At 41.5% G+C, this 15,842-nt stretch overlaps 1 protein-coding gene across 1 annotated transcript; it reads left to right on the plus strand.

Moving 5' to 3' along the window:
• Positions 1 to 1,858: 1,858 nt before the first annotated feature.
• Positions 1,859 to 15,041, plus strand: LOC129407251 (general transcription factor II-I repeat domain-containing protein 2-like). Its single transcript, XM_055147848.1, has 3 exons — positions 1,859 to 2,313; positions 2,401 to 3,711; positions 14,797 to 15,041. Exons 1-3 carry the CDS (start codon positions 2,031 to 2,033, stop codon positions 15,039 to 15,041), a joined length of 1,839 nt encoding a protein of 612 aa, XP_055003823.1. The 5' UTR covers positions 1,859 to 2,030.
• Positions 15,042 to 15,842: the final 801 nt, after the last annotated feature.

Genomic DNA, 15,842 nt, shown 5'->3' on the forward strand with positions numbered 1-15,842 from the left:
CTTCAGTGTATGGAAGCGTTTCATTGGGTCGGCGAATGTTCCGTTCTGTGATTGGTTCAGAGTGCTTCAGAGTGTTCAGCGCACTTCCGTGGTTTGACAAGCGCTAAACTGCTACAGTATAAAAGATGCACCAATATTTCTTTAAAACGTTGGGTAGTGAGGAGGATTGTGTGACGTCAGTGGTGATTTTGGCGACTTTTGGCATTTGTTTCATTTTCGATGGCATCAACAAGTGGAAAAAAGTGATCCATGGTTTTGGATCACCTTGATCTAATTCCACCTAACAAGGTCACCTACTTTCTTATTTACAGCTGCTGTTTATGTTGCTCTTTACATATTATTTTAAATCATCATTATTATTGTTATTGTTGGGTACTGTGTCGCTCTGCACACAAGTATTGTCTTATTGTTAGATTTGTCCACTAGAGGTCAGTGTTTCTCCGAGGCCTCAGACACGTCGAACCATTTGAGACAATGTCGTGACTGAGGTGTCAGTGCTTCACGAGGCTCCATTCGCCCATCATTAGATGTATGTAATTCGCCGCTAACGGGGTTAACTGGTATATTAAGCTTTTCCCAAATCCTGTAGGAAGAAGGACAATAACGTCTTTCCCCTTGATAAAATTCACCGAACATTTATTTCCTCGATCTCGGGAATCGTTGCCAACACAAAATGTATGTCTCTTCGCTGATTGACTGGTGCCTGAACTTGCACTTCCGGGGTTTTTGCAAACCATCTAGTGTATTCTGATTCCTGACCTAGTCGCTGGAGAGAAATGAGATTGAGCTGAGGCACTAGGTGGCGCCAACCTGGCTACTGATGAGCACCTGTGTTTGTAAGTTTTGATCCAGTGCAGTAGTCCAACTCCAGGTATGATTGTGATGAGGAAACAACATCCATCCATCCATCCATCCATTTTCTTCCTCTTATCCGGGGCCGGGTCGTGGGGGCAGCAGTCTAAGCAGGGACTCCCAGACTTCCTTCACCCCAGACACGTCCTCCAGCTCCTCCAGGGGGACCCCAAGGCGTTCCCAGGCCAGCCGAGAGACATAGTCCCTCCAGCATGTCCTGGGTCTTCCCAACATTATTAAATAAATCAGAAAATAAACCTGATAAAAAAAAAAAACAAGTACAAAATGATATGCTCCTTCTAACTAATATTATGACCAATGATAGACAGTTAAAATTAATAAGTACGCTTATAGTAATTAAGGCGGGCCTATTATGCAAAATCCACTTCTCAAAGCGTTTAACCATGCTCTACTTGTTTCCATTTCACATTTACCATCTCATAGCTGTATTTAGAGTGATTTGTGCATGTTTGAGCAATCTTTAATCACTTATTTTCAAGAAAACATTGTCGACCTACTCTCATTTTCACCTCCACTGGTACACGCCCACTGCTCTGTACTTCATTTATTCTCTGATTGTATTTTCTTCATCAGTGATAAGTGTAGGATGTGGCAGCGTTGCGTAGTTAAATGGTACAAATGAAAAAAAATTAAAAATCTGCTGCTCTCAAGTGTGATGTGCAGCTATCCATTAGAGATACAAGCTCTTTGTTGTGATGACATTTATGCTGACGTCAACTGTTTCTTTTATTAAGTTGTTTTAGATGAATATTGCGATTTAAATTTGGAAAATTATAACCTAATGATCGAACTATAGATCAGACACAAGCACCTTTGTACAGATGCATTGTGTAACTTATCTGTTAGAGCAGTGATGCCATGGTTACGGCCCGGGGGGCCGGACCCGGCCCGACTGTACGTTGCATCCGGCCCGTGGATGATAAGGGGACAACTTTAATAATCTATTTATTTTATCTAATGTTTTTTTTTTTTTTTATTATTATTTTATTCAAATTTCTGTGAAATCTGTCAGTTGCTGCTGCCCTCCTAATGTTTCATTTTTTAAAATCGAATTTTCGGTGGAATCTGTCAGTTGGTCAGTCGCTGCGGCCCGCCTCAGCAGTGCTGACCATGACACAGGAAGTCTATGGTGCCGGGGCAGACTAGTCCCTATCAAGATGTTGTCAAAAAAGAGGAAAGTCGACACTGAAGGTCGCATCTTTCAGGAGACGTGGAAAGAAAAGTATTTCTTTTGGGAAGTAGGGGGCAAACCCGTGTGTCTTATTTGTTCTCAACAAGTTGCTGTAGCAAAGGAGTACAATATCAAACGCCACTACGAGACCCACGCCGAGAAGTACTCCGAGTACACGGGGCAACTTCGGACTAAAAAGCTAAACGAGCTAGCATCATCGCTACAGAAACAACAAGCCGTGTTCTCCAAATGTCGAGATACACACGAAGGTTCGTTTTATTTATTGTTTACAGCACCGTTCCTGAAAGTGGAGGGTTTCAATTTTGTTATAACTATACATTTTATTTTATTTCAAGGGGCAGTGAAGGCAAGCTACATCATCGCTTGGGAAATTGCTAAGGCATCCAAGCCTTTCTCAGAGGGTGCATTCGTCAAAACCTGCATGCTAAAGGCAGCCGAGCTAGTGTGTCCTGACAAGCGACAAGCTTTAGCCAACATAAGCTTGTCCAGGCCGACAATGACGGAGAGAACTGAAGAACTTTCTGGTGATTTAAAGAGTCAACTAAAAGACAAGGCTAAGTCCTTCATCGCATTCTCTGTTGCTCTCGACGAGAGCACTGACGTGACTGATGTAGCTCAGTTAGCGATATTTATTCGCAGTGTGGACGCTTCCCTGAATGTCACTGAGGAGTTTGTGTCAGTTGTGCCAATGACAGACACCACCACAGCTAACGACGTATTTGTTAGCCTTGTCGGGGCCCTGGACAAACTGGAGGTGAACTGGAGTAGCGCTGTCAGTGTGGCTACCGACGGCACACCTTCTATGATCGGAAGAAAGGCAGGAGTGGTTGCGAAGTTGAGAGAAAAGGTAACTGCGGCTAGTCAAGAGCAAGTATTTTGGAACTTTCACTGTATACTGCACCAAGAGGCGTTGTGCTGCAAGAGTCTGAAAATGAACCATGTCATGCGTGTTGTTATTGACACTGTGAATTTTATTCGAGCCAGAAGACTTAACCATAGGCAATTTGACGTGTTTTTATTAGAACACGACATTCATCATGGTCTTCCCTATCACACCGATGTGCGTTGGTTGAGCCGAGGCGCAGTGCTGAAACAGTTCTACAAATTACACCCAGAGATAACCGAGTTCATGCAGGGTAAAGGGAAGCCTGTGCTGGAAGTGGACGACTCAGAATGGACCAGGGATCTTGCCTTTTTAGTGGACATTACCGAACATCTAAATGTGTTGAATGTTACTATGCAGGGCCGCAACAAACTCGTCACAGAGTATTATGATAGTGCTCGTGCTTTTCAAAGTAAACTGGCGTTGTGGGAGACGCAGCTCCGCCAGCGCAACGCCGCTCACTTGCCTTGTCTTAAATCTCAACCTGTCAATCATCGGAGTATGGACAAGTATGCAAACTTGCTTTCCGGACTCGGGCATGAGTTTGACACTCGATTCATGGTTTTTACTGAACTGGAAAAGGACTTTGCGCTGTTTCGCTCTCCATTCACAGTTGACGCTTCCGAGGTCCCAGAGGCGATCCAGATGGAACTGATAGAACTGCAGTGTTCGGCGCTGTTGAAGGAAAACTATGCATCTGTTGCGATCGAATCATTCTATCAATCCTTGCCACCAGAGTACCCAATGCTCACGGCCTTTGCAGGTAAAATACTTTGTATGTTTGGGACAACATATTTATGTGAGCAGGCGTTTTCCCTGATGAATATTAATAAATCGAAAGTGCGAAATCGCTTGACGCACGGACATCTAAATGATGTTATGAAAATAGCCACTGCGCAGAAACTGTGCCCCGATGTGGATAAAGTTAAAAGGTGTTTGGCCTCAACAAGTAAAATGTAGTTGAAGTAGGCTGGTCTCCCCTTTGATTATAATCCTGCGTGATATGGGTGGGAGGGATTACAGAGGTTTTGGCTATCTGACGGTCTGTGTAGGCTTGTGTCATAGTTGACCGGTGATGACTGGCAAAGTTAAAGTGCCTCATCTGTTGAGCCAATTTAATGTTTTAAGATAGCTCATATTTGTCAATCACATGGCTTGTTTTTTACTTATTTCTTTTCATTGTTTCTGTGCCTACTTTTGGCCTACTTGGCTTGGCCTTCTTTTAATTGGCCTATTTATGCATTGACATGTTTTCATGTGCAAGCCTTCAATAAATATGATCAAAGTAATTAAAAGTTTACACTCGTGTTATTTATAGGAAATGTGTTTTGTTAGCATGTACAGTTGTAGTCTGTTATGTTGCATTTCTGATTTATAAATGTAGGCTTCTTGCATGGATAGGAAAATGTTACGTTTTTAGAGGGTAACTGTCTCCTGCTTTAGGCTATGTAATTGTAGGCCTCATTGTGAAGTTATTGTGGTGCCAATGCAATTTCAAATAGCCTATCCATGTGTTGCATCAGTGTTTGGCCAAAAGTGTAATTTGGCCCCCTGGGGGCTCACTTGAAAAAAATCTGGCCCCCTGTCCAATTTCACCCTGGCATCCCTGTGTTAGAGGGTATGGAGTCTCTGTGGTGATGTTATTGGTTTCTCTGACCACCACAAATCAACCTCATCCCTCGGGCTTATAGAAATGGTAGGTGATGTGGTTTCTTGCCCAAGGACACAACAACAGTGTGGTTATACATGGTCGTAGCTTGGACCATTTGAGCCACTGTCCTTCCTTTACATGACCTTTAAGTTGAGGATTCTCTGGGCTGGTTGGGAAATCTGCCATGAACTGTGGACAAGACCGAGCTGGAGGTTTAGACTCTGGTCTCGTCGACAGTCCCTGGGAGTGTGATTCTAACTGGAGGCACTGCTCTGTTCAAGACTCTGTGAGACTTTAACACAGACTGACAAAAAAGAACTGATTTAACTGGAACTACATACAACAAGGGAACTGATGTATACAGTTAAACAAGTCCCTCTCAAATAACATTACAACAGTAAGTAAACTCCTGAACAGGATCATAAACTCATATTGATCACAGGCTCTTGAAAATACGCCGTTTCAATCCATTTTGTATTTTTTCTTGGAGGTTCGCTGCCTATTCTGAGATTCCTTCATTATAACATGCCAGTTTTCCAACACTTTTTAGTATCGCTATTCTGACACGTCATATTACGAAATGAATGAAGCACAAAGGGCCCATGCAGCCTCCGTTTTATATTAGATATTTTCCCGAAGGCTGGCCTATGCTCTTTTTTAAAATGCATGACTGTTTCCCATGGCGATCAGTTAGGACATTTTCCCACTGTCTGATATTCTATGTGACCGAAGTTCTTTGATCAAGAGCCTTGCACCAGCCCAAGTATCTTATGATATACGGGAGCACAAAGTATAATAGGCTATCACATTCATGTTATTCATTTTGGAAAAGCGTAACGTTTGAAAAATAGTAAAGTGCCGCTACTTTGACAATGAAACATAAAAAAAGTCAAAGCAGTGGGATGCTTGAAAAATAATGTTTATCCCTCTACTCTGACAATTAAACGTCAATGTCTAAAAACTAACACCAACAAGCCAAGATGGATTCACGTCAGAAAGTAAAGGAGTATGTGGAAGAAAAAAATAAATAAAAATATATATTTTTTTTTAAAAAAGGATCAAGCAAAAGTAGTTACATATCTTTGGCAGGTTACTTTAATATCATTGTTTAAAAAAAAAAAAAAAAAAAAAAAAAAAAAAGGGACAAGTGCAGCTACCACTGTCCCATTATGGCAAAAAAAAAAAAAGAGCGGCAGTTTTTTCTTAAGTTTTCAGACAATCAAACTTTTTTAGACAGTGTTTGCTAATGAAAATTAAAATGCAATATTTCTGTTATAAAATTCATAAGACTAAATTCTTATTTCATTTAAATAGCTAAAAAACATTTTCATTTGACGTAAATACATACTTCATTGATGTTTTTTTTTTTTGTTTGTTTGTCTTTTTATCATGTCATTGTACGTATGTAATAACAGGGTCTTTACTGTTACTTTAAGAATGTGAGACTCAAAGGCTCATGGGAAAAGTGCATTGTTTTGTTGCTGTTGTAAAGACGCAGAAAAAATGAAAAATACTTTGTTAACAAATGAACCGAAATCTGAAATTAAAAGTTGCCCAAAAGCTAAAATGAGAGCGAGTCTTGTTCATTTCAGGGGTGCAGCATATGCACTATGTCTCCACAGTAACTGGTGAAAATTCCACCGTACACATACATGTATAACACCCCCAGCGTAATGTCACTGCAGAGACCCAAATGAAGGAGCAGTAAACCTCGTGCAGAGACATGTTTGATGCTGGAAATAAGCATCTAAGGACTTGAGCAGAGTGTCAATTTTGCTTGACGATCAGAGCCAGTCAAAAGTGGCGTTCATGTGCGCTGTCTGCGGCGGCTACGATCCATCAAAACACACGCTGATAGAAAAGAGCACAGAAAATGGAAAACTCATTTTAGATGTTTTGAGATAACGATGAGCGAGAGGCCGAAAGGAGATGGTTGGACCTGTTCAGAGAAAGGATGGAGAATTTATTGGTAGAAGGATGTTGATTTTTAGAATGATCGGGAAACAAGAGGACTAGAAGGAGATTTAGGGTGCAGTTACTACGGGTGCACCAATCCAGCCTTTTCACTTCCAATACCGATGTCGGCGGCAGATCAGCTTTGAAAAAAATACAAGTTCAATATTAAGATGTGTTTTGGGTCAAACATTGGCCACGTTTACATGATTACGTGATTTTTAATTCTGAATTTATTGTTTTGAATTAAATTGTTCTCCTTTAAGTTTACATGTAAATAATAATTCTGATTTAAGGTTTACATGGAAGACACTTTAAATCACCTTCATTTAATCCCACTCAACATCTGGGGTTCTCATTGGACAGGGACCCGAACGTATTTACATTGACAGGAAGAAAACACACACTTCAGCTGCTACCGGCTTTTTCTCATCTCTGTTTGTCGTTACGCCACCGACACAAACATGATAACCTTTTTTCGCAGTCGTTAACATACATTATGATAATTGTGCAGCAGCTGGAGAATTCTCATCACGCTTTACATCTGTCAGCTGAGGAGGAGAAGGGAAGAGTGTCGGAGAAGGAGGAAGAAGACAAACTGAGTCTGAGGCTGCTCTACCTCAGCCCACAACCACATCCCGCTCACAAATCCAAAGTGGATGAAAGTCCGAAGCCAGGACAGGTGGAGCCGGATCTCAAACAGAAAAACATTTTGTTCCACCTTGTGATGTCATGTGAAAATACAGGAAGTGCATGCAGCAAGAGCATTTTGAACTTTGGAGATGCACACAGACAGTTAACAGGATTACTGTATTTTTTAGACTATAAGTCTCTCTGGAGTATAAGTCACACCAGCCAAAAAGTGCATAATGAAGAAGAAAAAATCATATATGATTTGCATAAGTCACACATTTTGGGGAAAATTTATTTTATAAAATCAGAAACCAGGAACTGACATGTCATCTTGAAAGACAAGTTATAATTATAACAATAGAACAGACAACAACAGACTGTTAACAAGTTCACCAAACTCTCCATCTCACTCCAAATCACTAAATCCATTGAGTTCTTACCTCCGGAGGTAAACAGAGCCCCGCTTCCTCTTCTGTGTCACTGTCGTCAGACTCAGCATCAGTTCCAGTTAGAATTATTATTCTGGATCCCGACAGGATGGTTTCAGTGAATCACTGAAGTCCAGACTTTGTCCATCCATCCAGTGACTTCAGGAAAGTTTCATGGTGCATCCTCCCGGTGTCACAAGTTTCTCACTCACTCCAAACTTTCTTTCTGCTGCTTGATTACTGTTTTCAGCTGCAGATTTCTCTTTTTGCAGTTTGTAATCTGCAAAATATGATTTTCTTTATGGGGGCATTTGTGTTCAGTCTTCTCTTTATAAGTTTGTTTAAAGTTTAATTGTTCAGTGGTTCAGAAGTAATGGTGCGATCGACTGACATGATCCAGACAGGACAGAGGCTCTTTCTGCAGGAGACATGTGCAGTAGAGTGAAGTGACAGTGGTACAGGAGGAACAGGAGCAGCAGATACTCACACACAAGACTAGAACCTCTCACGGCTTCAATGTGAACATTTTAATATAGAAGTTGCACTAGAGTATAAGTCACAAGAAACACCCAAACCATGAAAAAAATTGCAACTTAGTCTGAAAAATACAGTACTCAAACATGTGTAAATGAAACAAAACACAACAGGGTATGTTTTTTTATGGGTTAAGTTAACAACATTCTAAAATGCCTAAAAGCGAAAAGAGTCCAAGAAGTTCCATAGTTGCTGCACTGCTTCTATTCAACATCTAGAGTCACAGCAGATCTTCAAATCCATTCACTTAGTTTATGTGCCATTGTCTCTTATTTACATTTTGGTCAGACCAAAAGACAACCAAAACTAACTGCTCTATTGTTTTAAGTGATAATAGCTGTAGGTGGATCCAGTGCAATCAATTGACTGTACATGAGACATATTTGCATGGCCGTTTCTTTGCGTACACGCAGTATCCGAGCTGTGCGGCGAGCTGGAGAGGGCGTCCCGCTGAGTTGGAAATCTCCGCTCGGCTCCGTGACTGTAGCGCTTAGTGGAGGTTTAATAGGTCCTTATTGATCCAGGGGAAAGTGTGCTGGCCTCACGCAGAGCTCTTTACAGGAAACCGGAGAGAGGCAGCCGCTGTGTGCATTTGAGCTCATGAGTAAAGTCAAAAGAGGAGGAAAAGGGTTATAGAGTTCTGCAGAGATATGAGAGCTGGCCTTTCACTGACACTCACAGGAGACTTATATAAAAATGTGTTTGGGGTTGATTTGAGCTTGTGCGTGTTGGGCGAAGCAAAGTGCCTCATGTTTTTGTAGAGCTATTGGTTATACAAAAGCACGGTATCAAAAAAAAACATTCACCTATTAAATCAACACCTATTGTGCCTGTGTCTGCGAAATAGTTGTAATTTATAACATCTGTGGATCATAGTAATTTACATATTTTAAATCTCAACATTCATCTGAAACAAATAAAAAAAGAAACAAGTCCGCGTTAGAAAAATGCGGTGCCCAATGGGAGCTGACATCACCACAAATGGAATCACAACAAAGAGTTCAAATCCTACGTGTATCACTGATTAAGAAAATAAAAATGGAGAACGTAGTAAGTACAGAGCAGAGAGAAGTGCACTGTGGAAGTGTGACGTTACCATAGCAACCTATTGTACCTAGTCTAGTACATGGTTTAGTCCTGGTTTTGTCCCGGGCAAGTACCTGGTCTAGTCCCAGTCTAGTCGTGGTTTAGTCCTGGTCTAGTACCTCGCCCAGTCCCTGGTCTGTACCCAGTTTAGTCCTGGGCAAGTACCTAGTCTAGTACCTGGTTTATTCTCGGGCTTTTACCTGGTCTAGTCCTGGTTTAGTCCCGGTTGAGTACCTGGTTTAGGCCCGGTCTAGTACCTGGTCTAGTTCCAGTATAGTATCCGGCCTAGTCCGAGTCTAGTACCTGGTATAGTACCCGGTCTAGTCCCGGTTTAATCCTGGTCTAGTACCTAGTTTGTTCCTGGTCTAGTACCTGGTTTATTTTTGGTCTAGTACATAGTTTAGTCCCAGTCAAGTACCTGGTTTAGTCCCGGTTGAGTACCTTGTTTAGGCCAGGTCTAGTACCTGGTCTAGTTCCAGTCTAGTATCTGGCCTAGTCTGAGTCTAGTACCTGGTCTAATACCCGGTCTAATTATAGTTTAGTCCCAGTTTAGACCTGGTTTAGTCCCGGTCAAGTACCTGGTCTACCACCCGGTTTAGTCCGGGTCTGGTACCTGGTTTAGTCAGCGTCTAGGACACGGTCCAGTCCTGGTCTAGTCCTGGCATAGTCCTGGTCTAGTCCTGGCATAGTCCTGGTCTAGTCCTGGCATAGTCCTGGTCTAGTACCCAGTCTAGTCCCAGTCTAGTCCTGGTTTAGTTCGGGTCTGGTACCTGGTTTATTCCCGGGCTAGTACCTGATCTAGTCCTGGTTTGGTTCTAGTCTAGTACCTAGTTTAGTCCTGGCTAGTACGTGATCTAGTACCTGGTTTATTCCTGGCGTAGTCTCAATCTAGTACCTGGTCTAGTCCAAGTTGAGTACCCAGTCTTGTCCTGATTTAGTCCCAGTCGAATACCTGGTTTAGTCCCAGTCTAGTACCAGTATAGTCACATTTTCTTTGTGTTTTGGTCGTTTTTAAGCAGCTTTTCAGTATTTTACTTAAATAAATGACAGTATGTGTCTCTCTTTACTGTTGACAGGATCAAATTGGTCGAAAATAGGGACACCTCTCATTTCTTGTATAAAACTGGGACAAATCACAGTTTTTGGATAAATCTGCTGGGACTGGGGACACAGGGCTCAAAACTGGTCTGGTCACCCTCATATTGGTAGTTATATTGGTAGTCATCTTGTAGATTAGTACGCTTTGTGTTACCATGCGTGTAATGAGTGGGCATAAGGAAAATGAAAGTACGCAGTTTGGTTTAAAGTCATAATAATCTTGAATCAACACCACAGTGGCCTTGTCTCAAATGGCCTCTAAAAGAACAGAACACAACCCCAGAGAGGACAGAGCTCATCAGGGAAATGAAGCAGATCAGCGCCTTCTGTTAGCGACTCAGCGTTAGTGCTTCCTCCTTCTGTGGGGTTAGCGTCTGTCTCTGAGGCTGACATGGCGACAGGTGGGACCTATGAACTCCAGCGCATCACATGACCCCAGCAGATGAGACGTTGATCCCCACACCGTCTCCAGACCTGGATTTGACCCAGTCCAGACCTGGATTTGACCTAGTATAGACCTGGTTCAGACCTGATCCAGACCTGGTCTAGACCTGGTCCAGACCTGGTTCATGTCGGACTTTGTTGTACACAAAGCCATGACCTGATGATGTGGAGTGTGTCATGTGGCCTTGGTCTGTGTGTTCCTCACCGTGTTGCTGTTCATGTGAAACCTTCTCCAGCGTCACAGTCACACTCGACGCTTGTTCAAAACATATGTTTTAGTTTGCACTAGTGTTGACACCATAATAACATTTCAAACTTGATTTCGATACTAAGGAATAGACTCTAAGTGGATTATTTAGACAATAGAAAGTGATTTTCAACTTTAATTAATTGTACTTTCTGTGCCATCTGGTCTCATATTTGTGTAATCCCTCAGTGGTTCAGGTTGGTTCCATAGTGCTCCATGGGTGTATCATTCTAAAGCTATTCAGGAAGTACATTTTCTATCCTGTTGATCCATCCATCCATTTTCTTCTGCTTCTCTGGGGCCAGGTCACGGGGGCAGCAGTCTAAGCAGGGACTCCCAGACTTTCTTCCCCCCGGACACTTCCTCAGTCTCCACCAGGGTGACCCCAAGGTGTTCCCAGGCCATCCCAGAGACACAGTGCCCCCAGCATGTCCTGGGTCTTTCTCTGGGACTTCCTTCCGGTGGGACATGCCCAGAACTCCTCCCGAGAGGCTCGTCCATGAGGCATCAGAACAGATGCCCTCTCAATGTGGAGGAGCAGTGGCTCTACTCCGAGCTCCTCCCGTGTGACTAAGCTCCTCACCCTATCTCTAAGGAAGCGCCCAGCCACCCTGCGGAGGAACCTCATTTCGACCGCTTGTATCCACAATTTTGTCCTTTCGGTCTTTACCCAGAGCTCATGACCAGAGGTGAGGGAAGGAATGTAGATTGAAGGTAAATCGAGAGCTTTGGCATCACTGCCAATGCTGCACCGATCCACATGTCAATCTCCTCCTCCTGTATCCTGTTAATGTATCTATCTGTCTATCTATCTATCTATCTATTATATTTGATACTAGTTTTGTATTGATTAGTTTCTGATTTGTGTTATTTTTGACAACCCTCATTTGTACACAGAGAAAAATATATCAAATTATTTATACAACCAACTCCAGATAATCCATTTTCTAAATAAATAAATAAAACTGCCAATAAATAATGGTTTTCATTTAAATATGAAATTAGTCTTATGGATACTTTTAATGATACCATTTCTTAAGTGTGCAGCCACTTTAAAAGGCTGCACAGTCAGTCCTGTGTTTGAATGGGACCACTGCAGTAGGATTGGACAGATCTTTGTATATCGTATCTGCATTGAATAGTTGTGTTGCTGTTTTACAAAACTAAATCATGAGTCATAACATTCAACTACATGAAAACAAACTCTGTTTTTGTACATTTAAAAATTTGAGACATTGGAAATTGGAAACACTGACCCAGAGTATGTGAGCATTTGTAAATTAGAACAGCAGTGTGTGGTTAAATGTGCACAACATTTGGGGTTGGGGGTCCGACACCTGCTTGTTTCTATGGATTTGTCATTGCTCTGCCTGGAATATTCCACAGTTTGACATTAAACAGCTCTACTTTACATTTATTCAATTGCAGGTGGTTTTATTAAACAAAAAAACAAAAAAAAGGCATTCTGACTGTGAGCGTGATTGCATCTCCACAGATTTGCAAAAAATAAAAATAAAAAAATAAAGAGATCTACACTGCAGTTCTTTGAAGCTCCCAAATTTGTTATTTCAATGACACCACAATGTGACGTTTCGAGCCGAGCCCTTCTTCAGATGTTTGAAGAACTGCAGCGTGGATCTCTTTCTGTTTTTTGCACTGTTTTTATTTTTGGGCCCAGCATGCAGACACAATATTTGTTAGATTTTTTGTTTGAGGTGTATGTCTCTTTCTATCAGTATTGTCTCCACAGATCTGACCTGTAACTTCACCCAATCATACATCATTATTGGATTTTCATTTACATATTATTTGATGTTTCCCAGGGTTCTTGAACATCACACAAGAAAAGAAACAGTCAAAAATAACATGTTTTTCCCGCACAGATGGCCAATTTCTCCAGCACTTTTACGAGCTCCATTTCTCCTTCACGTGATCTTGGGGCAATTGTCTTTATGTTGATTCGATTGTTTTTGTCATTTAAAAACAGTAACCCGTCACATCCTCACGCATAACCCTGACACATGTGATCAGCTCTGATTGCTTTCACATCGCCGAGCGTCATTATGTTCTGATGAGGAGACCATCATCGACTCGGCCTCGTTAAAAATGTATGGGCTTTCATGCTTCCACCAATACGATCATTATTAGCTATTAGGCCTCTGCTTTTGTCTGCGTAAACTCAGACGGATTGGCCAGACTTACAAGTAACTAGCAGTTTAACTAGACGCAATTTCATCACCTACTTGTTTCTATGGATATGTCACTGCTCTGCTTCAAATGTCTCTGTTCTGAATTAAAATATTCTCCTTTGAATTTACATGGAAATAATAATTCAGAATTGAGGTTTACATGGAAAAGACGTTAAATCGCCTTTATTTAATTCCGTTCATTGCCTGGGGGTGGGAATTATTAAATTAATTTTGATTTAAAATCAGAATACACCACCCACTTACTTCGAAATTAAGTTTAATTCTGAATAATCATTTTCATTAGGAATTAAGTCTTTTTAAAGTGGAATTAATTGTATTCAGAATTAAATTATTTTTATTCGGAATTAAAGATCTCGTGTAAATGTGGCAACTATGACATTAAACAGGTTTATTTGACATGTATTCAATTACAGGTGGTTTTATAACTCCAAAATACCTAGAAAAACAGGCAGACAGGGTCACATCTCCACAGATCTGACCTGTAACTTGGTCTGGTTTGGTCTCCAGGACGAACAAAAGGTTTAATGCAGTGATGTCATGGTTATGGCCTGACAGTACATCGCATCCGGCCCGTGGATGATAAGAGGACAACTTTATTAATTAATTTTATCTAATGTTTTATTTTTTCATAAAATTTTCGGTGGTATCCGTCAGTTACTGCTGCCCACCTAATGTTTCATTTTTTAAAAATAGAATTTTCGGTTTTATTTGTCAGTTGGTCTGTTGCTCGTCTCAGCAGTGCCGACCATGACAGAGTCTATGGTGCCGGCGTAGACTGGTCAATATCAAGATGTTGTCAAAAAAGAGGAAAGTCGAACCTGAAGGTCACATCTTTCAGCAGAGATGAAAAGAAAAGCATTTCTTTTGGGATGTAGGGGCAAAAAGTGTCTTATTTGTTCTCAACAAGTTGCTGTAGCAGAAGAGTACAATATCAAACAACACTATGAGACCCACACTGAGAAATACTTGTAGTACAAAGAGCAACTTCAGACTAAAAACTAAATGAACTAGCATCACCGCTCCAGAAACAGCAAGCCATGAGAGAACTAAAGAACTTTCTGGTGATTAGAAGAGTCAACCAAAAAAGACAAGGTTAAGTCTTCATCACATTCTCTGTTGCTCTTGACGACAGCACTGACGTGACTGATGTAGCCCAGTTTGTGATGTTTATTTGACAGACACCACCAGAGCTCCAGGGCCCTGGACAAACTGGAGGTGAAGTGGAGTTTCACTGTCAGTGTGGATACTGACGGTGCACCTTCTGTGATCAGAAGAAAGGCAGGAGCGGTTGTGAAGTTGAGAGAAAAGGTAAATGCAGCTAATCCAGAGCAAGTATTTTGGAACTTTTACTGTATTCTGCACCAAGAGGTGTTGTGCTGCAAGAGTCTGAAAATGAACCATGTCATGTCTGCTGTTATTGACACTGTGAATTTTATTTGAACCAGAGGGAATTTGATGTTTTTTTTATTGGAACGTGACATTCATCATGGTCTTCCCTATCACACTGACGTGCGTTGGTTGAGCTGAGGCGCAGTGCTGAAACATTTCTACAAATTACACCCAGAGATAGCCGAGTTCATGCAGGGTAAAGGGAAGCCTGTGCTGGAAGTGGACGACTCAGAATGGACCAGGGATCTTGCCTTTTTAGTGGACATAACCGAACATCTAAATGTTTTGAATGTTACTTTGCAGGGCTGCAACAAACTCATCACAGAGTATTATGATAGTGCTCGTGCTTTTCAAAGTAAACTGGTGTTGTGGGAGACGCAGCTCCTGCCAGAGCAACGCCGCTCACCTCCCCTGTCTTAAACCTCAACTTGTCAATCATCGGAGTATGGACAAGTATGCAAACTTGCTTTCTGGACTTGGGCATGAGTTTGCCACTCGATTCACGGTTTTTACTGAACTGGTAAAGGACTTTGCAATTTTTCACTCTCCATTCACGATTGACGCTTTCGAGGTCCCAGAGATGATCCAAATGGAACAGAGAGAAGTGCAGTGTTCTGTACTGTTGAAGGAAAACTATGCATCTGTTGCAATCAAATCATTCTATCAATCTTTGCCACCAGAGTACCCAAAGCTCACAGCCTTCCACAGGTCAAATACTTTGTATGTTTGAGACAACATATTTATGTGAGCCTTTTCCATGATGAATATTAATAAACTGAAAGTGTGTAATCGTCTGACATATGGACATCTGAATGATGTTATGAAAATAGAAAATAGCCCAGAAACTGTCCCCCGATGTGGACAAGCTGGTGAAAGTTAAAAGGTGTTTGGCCTCGACAAGTAAGATGTAGCTGAAGTAGGCTGGTGTCCCGTTGATCATAATCCTGTGTGATGTGGGTGGAGGCTGGGGTTGACTGTTGCCTGTGTAGGTTTGTGCCACAGTTGACTGGTGATGACTGACAAACTTCATGTGTCTCATCTGTTGTTGAGACAATTTAATGTTTTAAGATAGATCATATTTGTCAATCACATGGCCTGTTGTTTCTTACTTGTTCCTCTTTATTCTTTCTGTGACTACTTTTAGCCTACTTGGCCTGGCCTTCTATTAATTGGCTTAATTATACATTGACATGCAAGACTTCAATAAATCTGATTAAAGTA

This window comes from Boleophthalmus pectinirostris, unplaced genomic scaffold (genome assembly GCF_026225935.1).
Source record: "Boleophthalmus pectinirostris isolate CB_2022bp ecotype Guang Dong unplaced genomic scaffold, ASM2622593v1 HiC_scaffold_9, whole genome shotgun sequence".
NCBI lineage: Eukaryota > Metazoa > Chordata > Actinopteri > Gobiiformes > Gobiidae > Boleophthalmus > Boleophthalmus pectinirostris.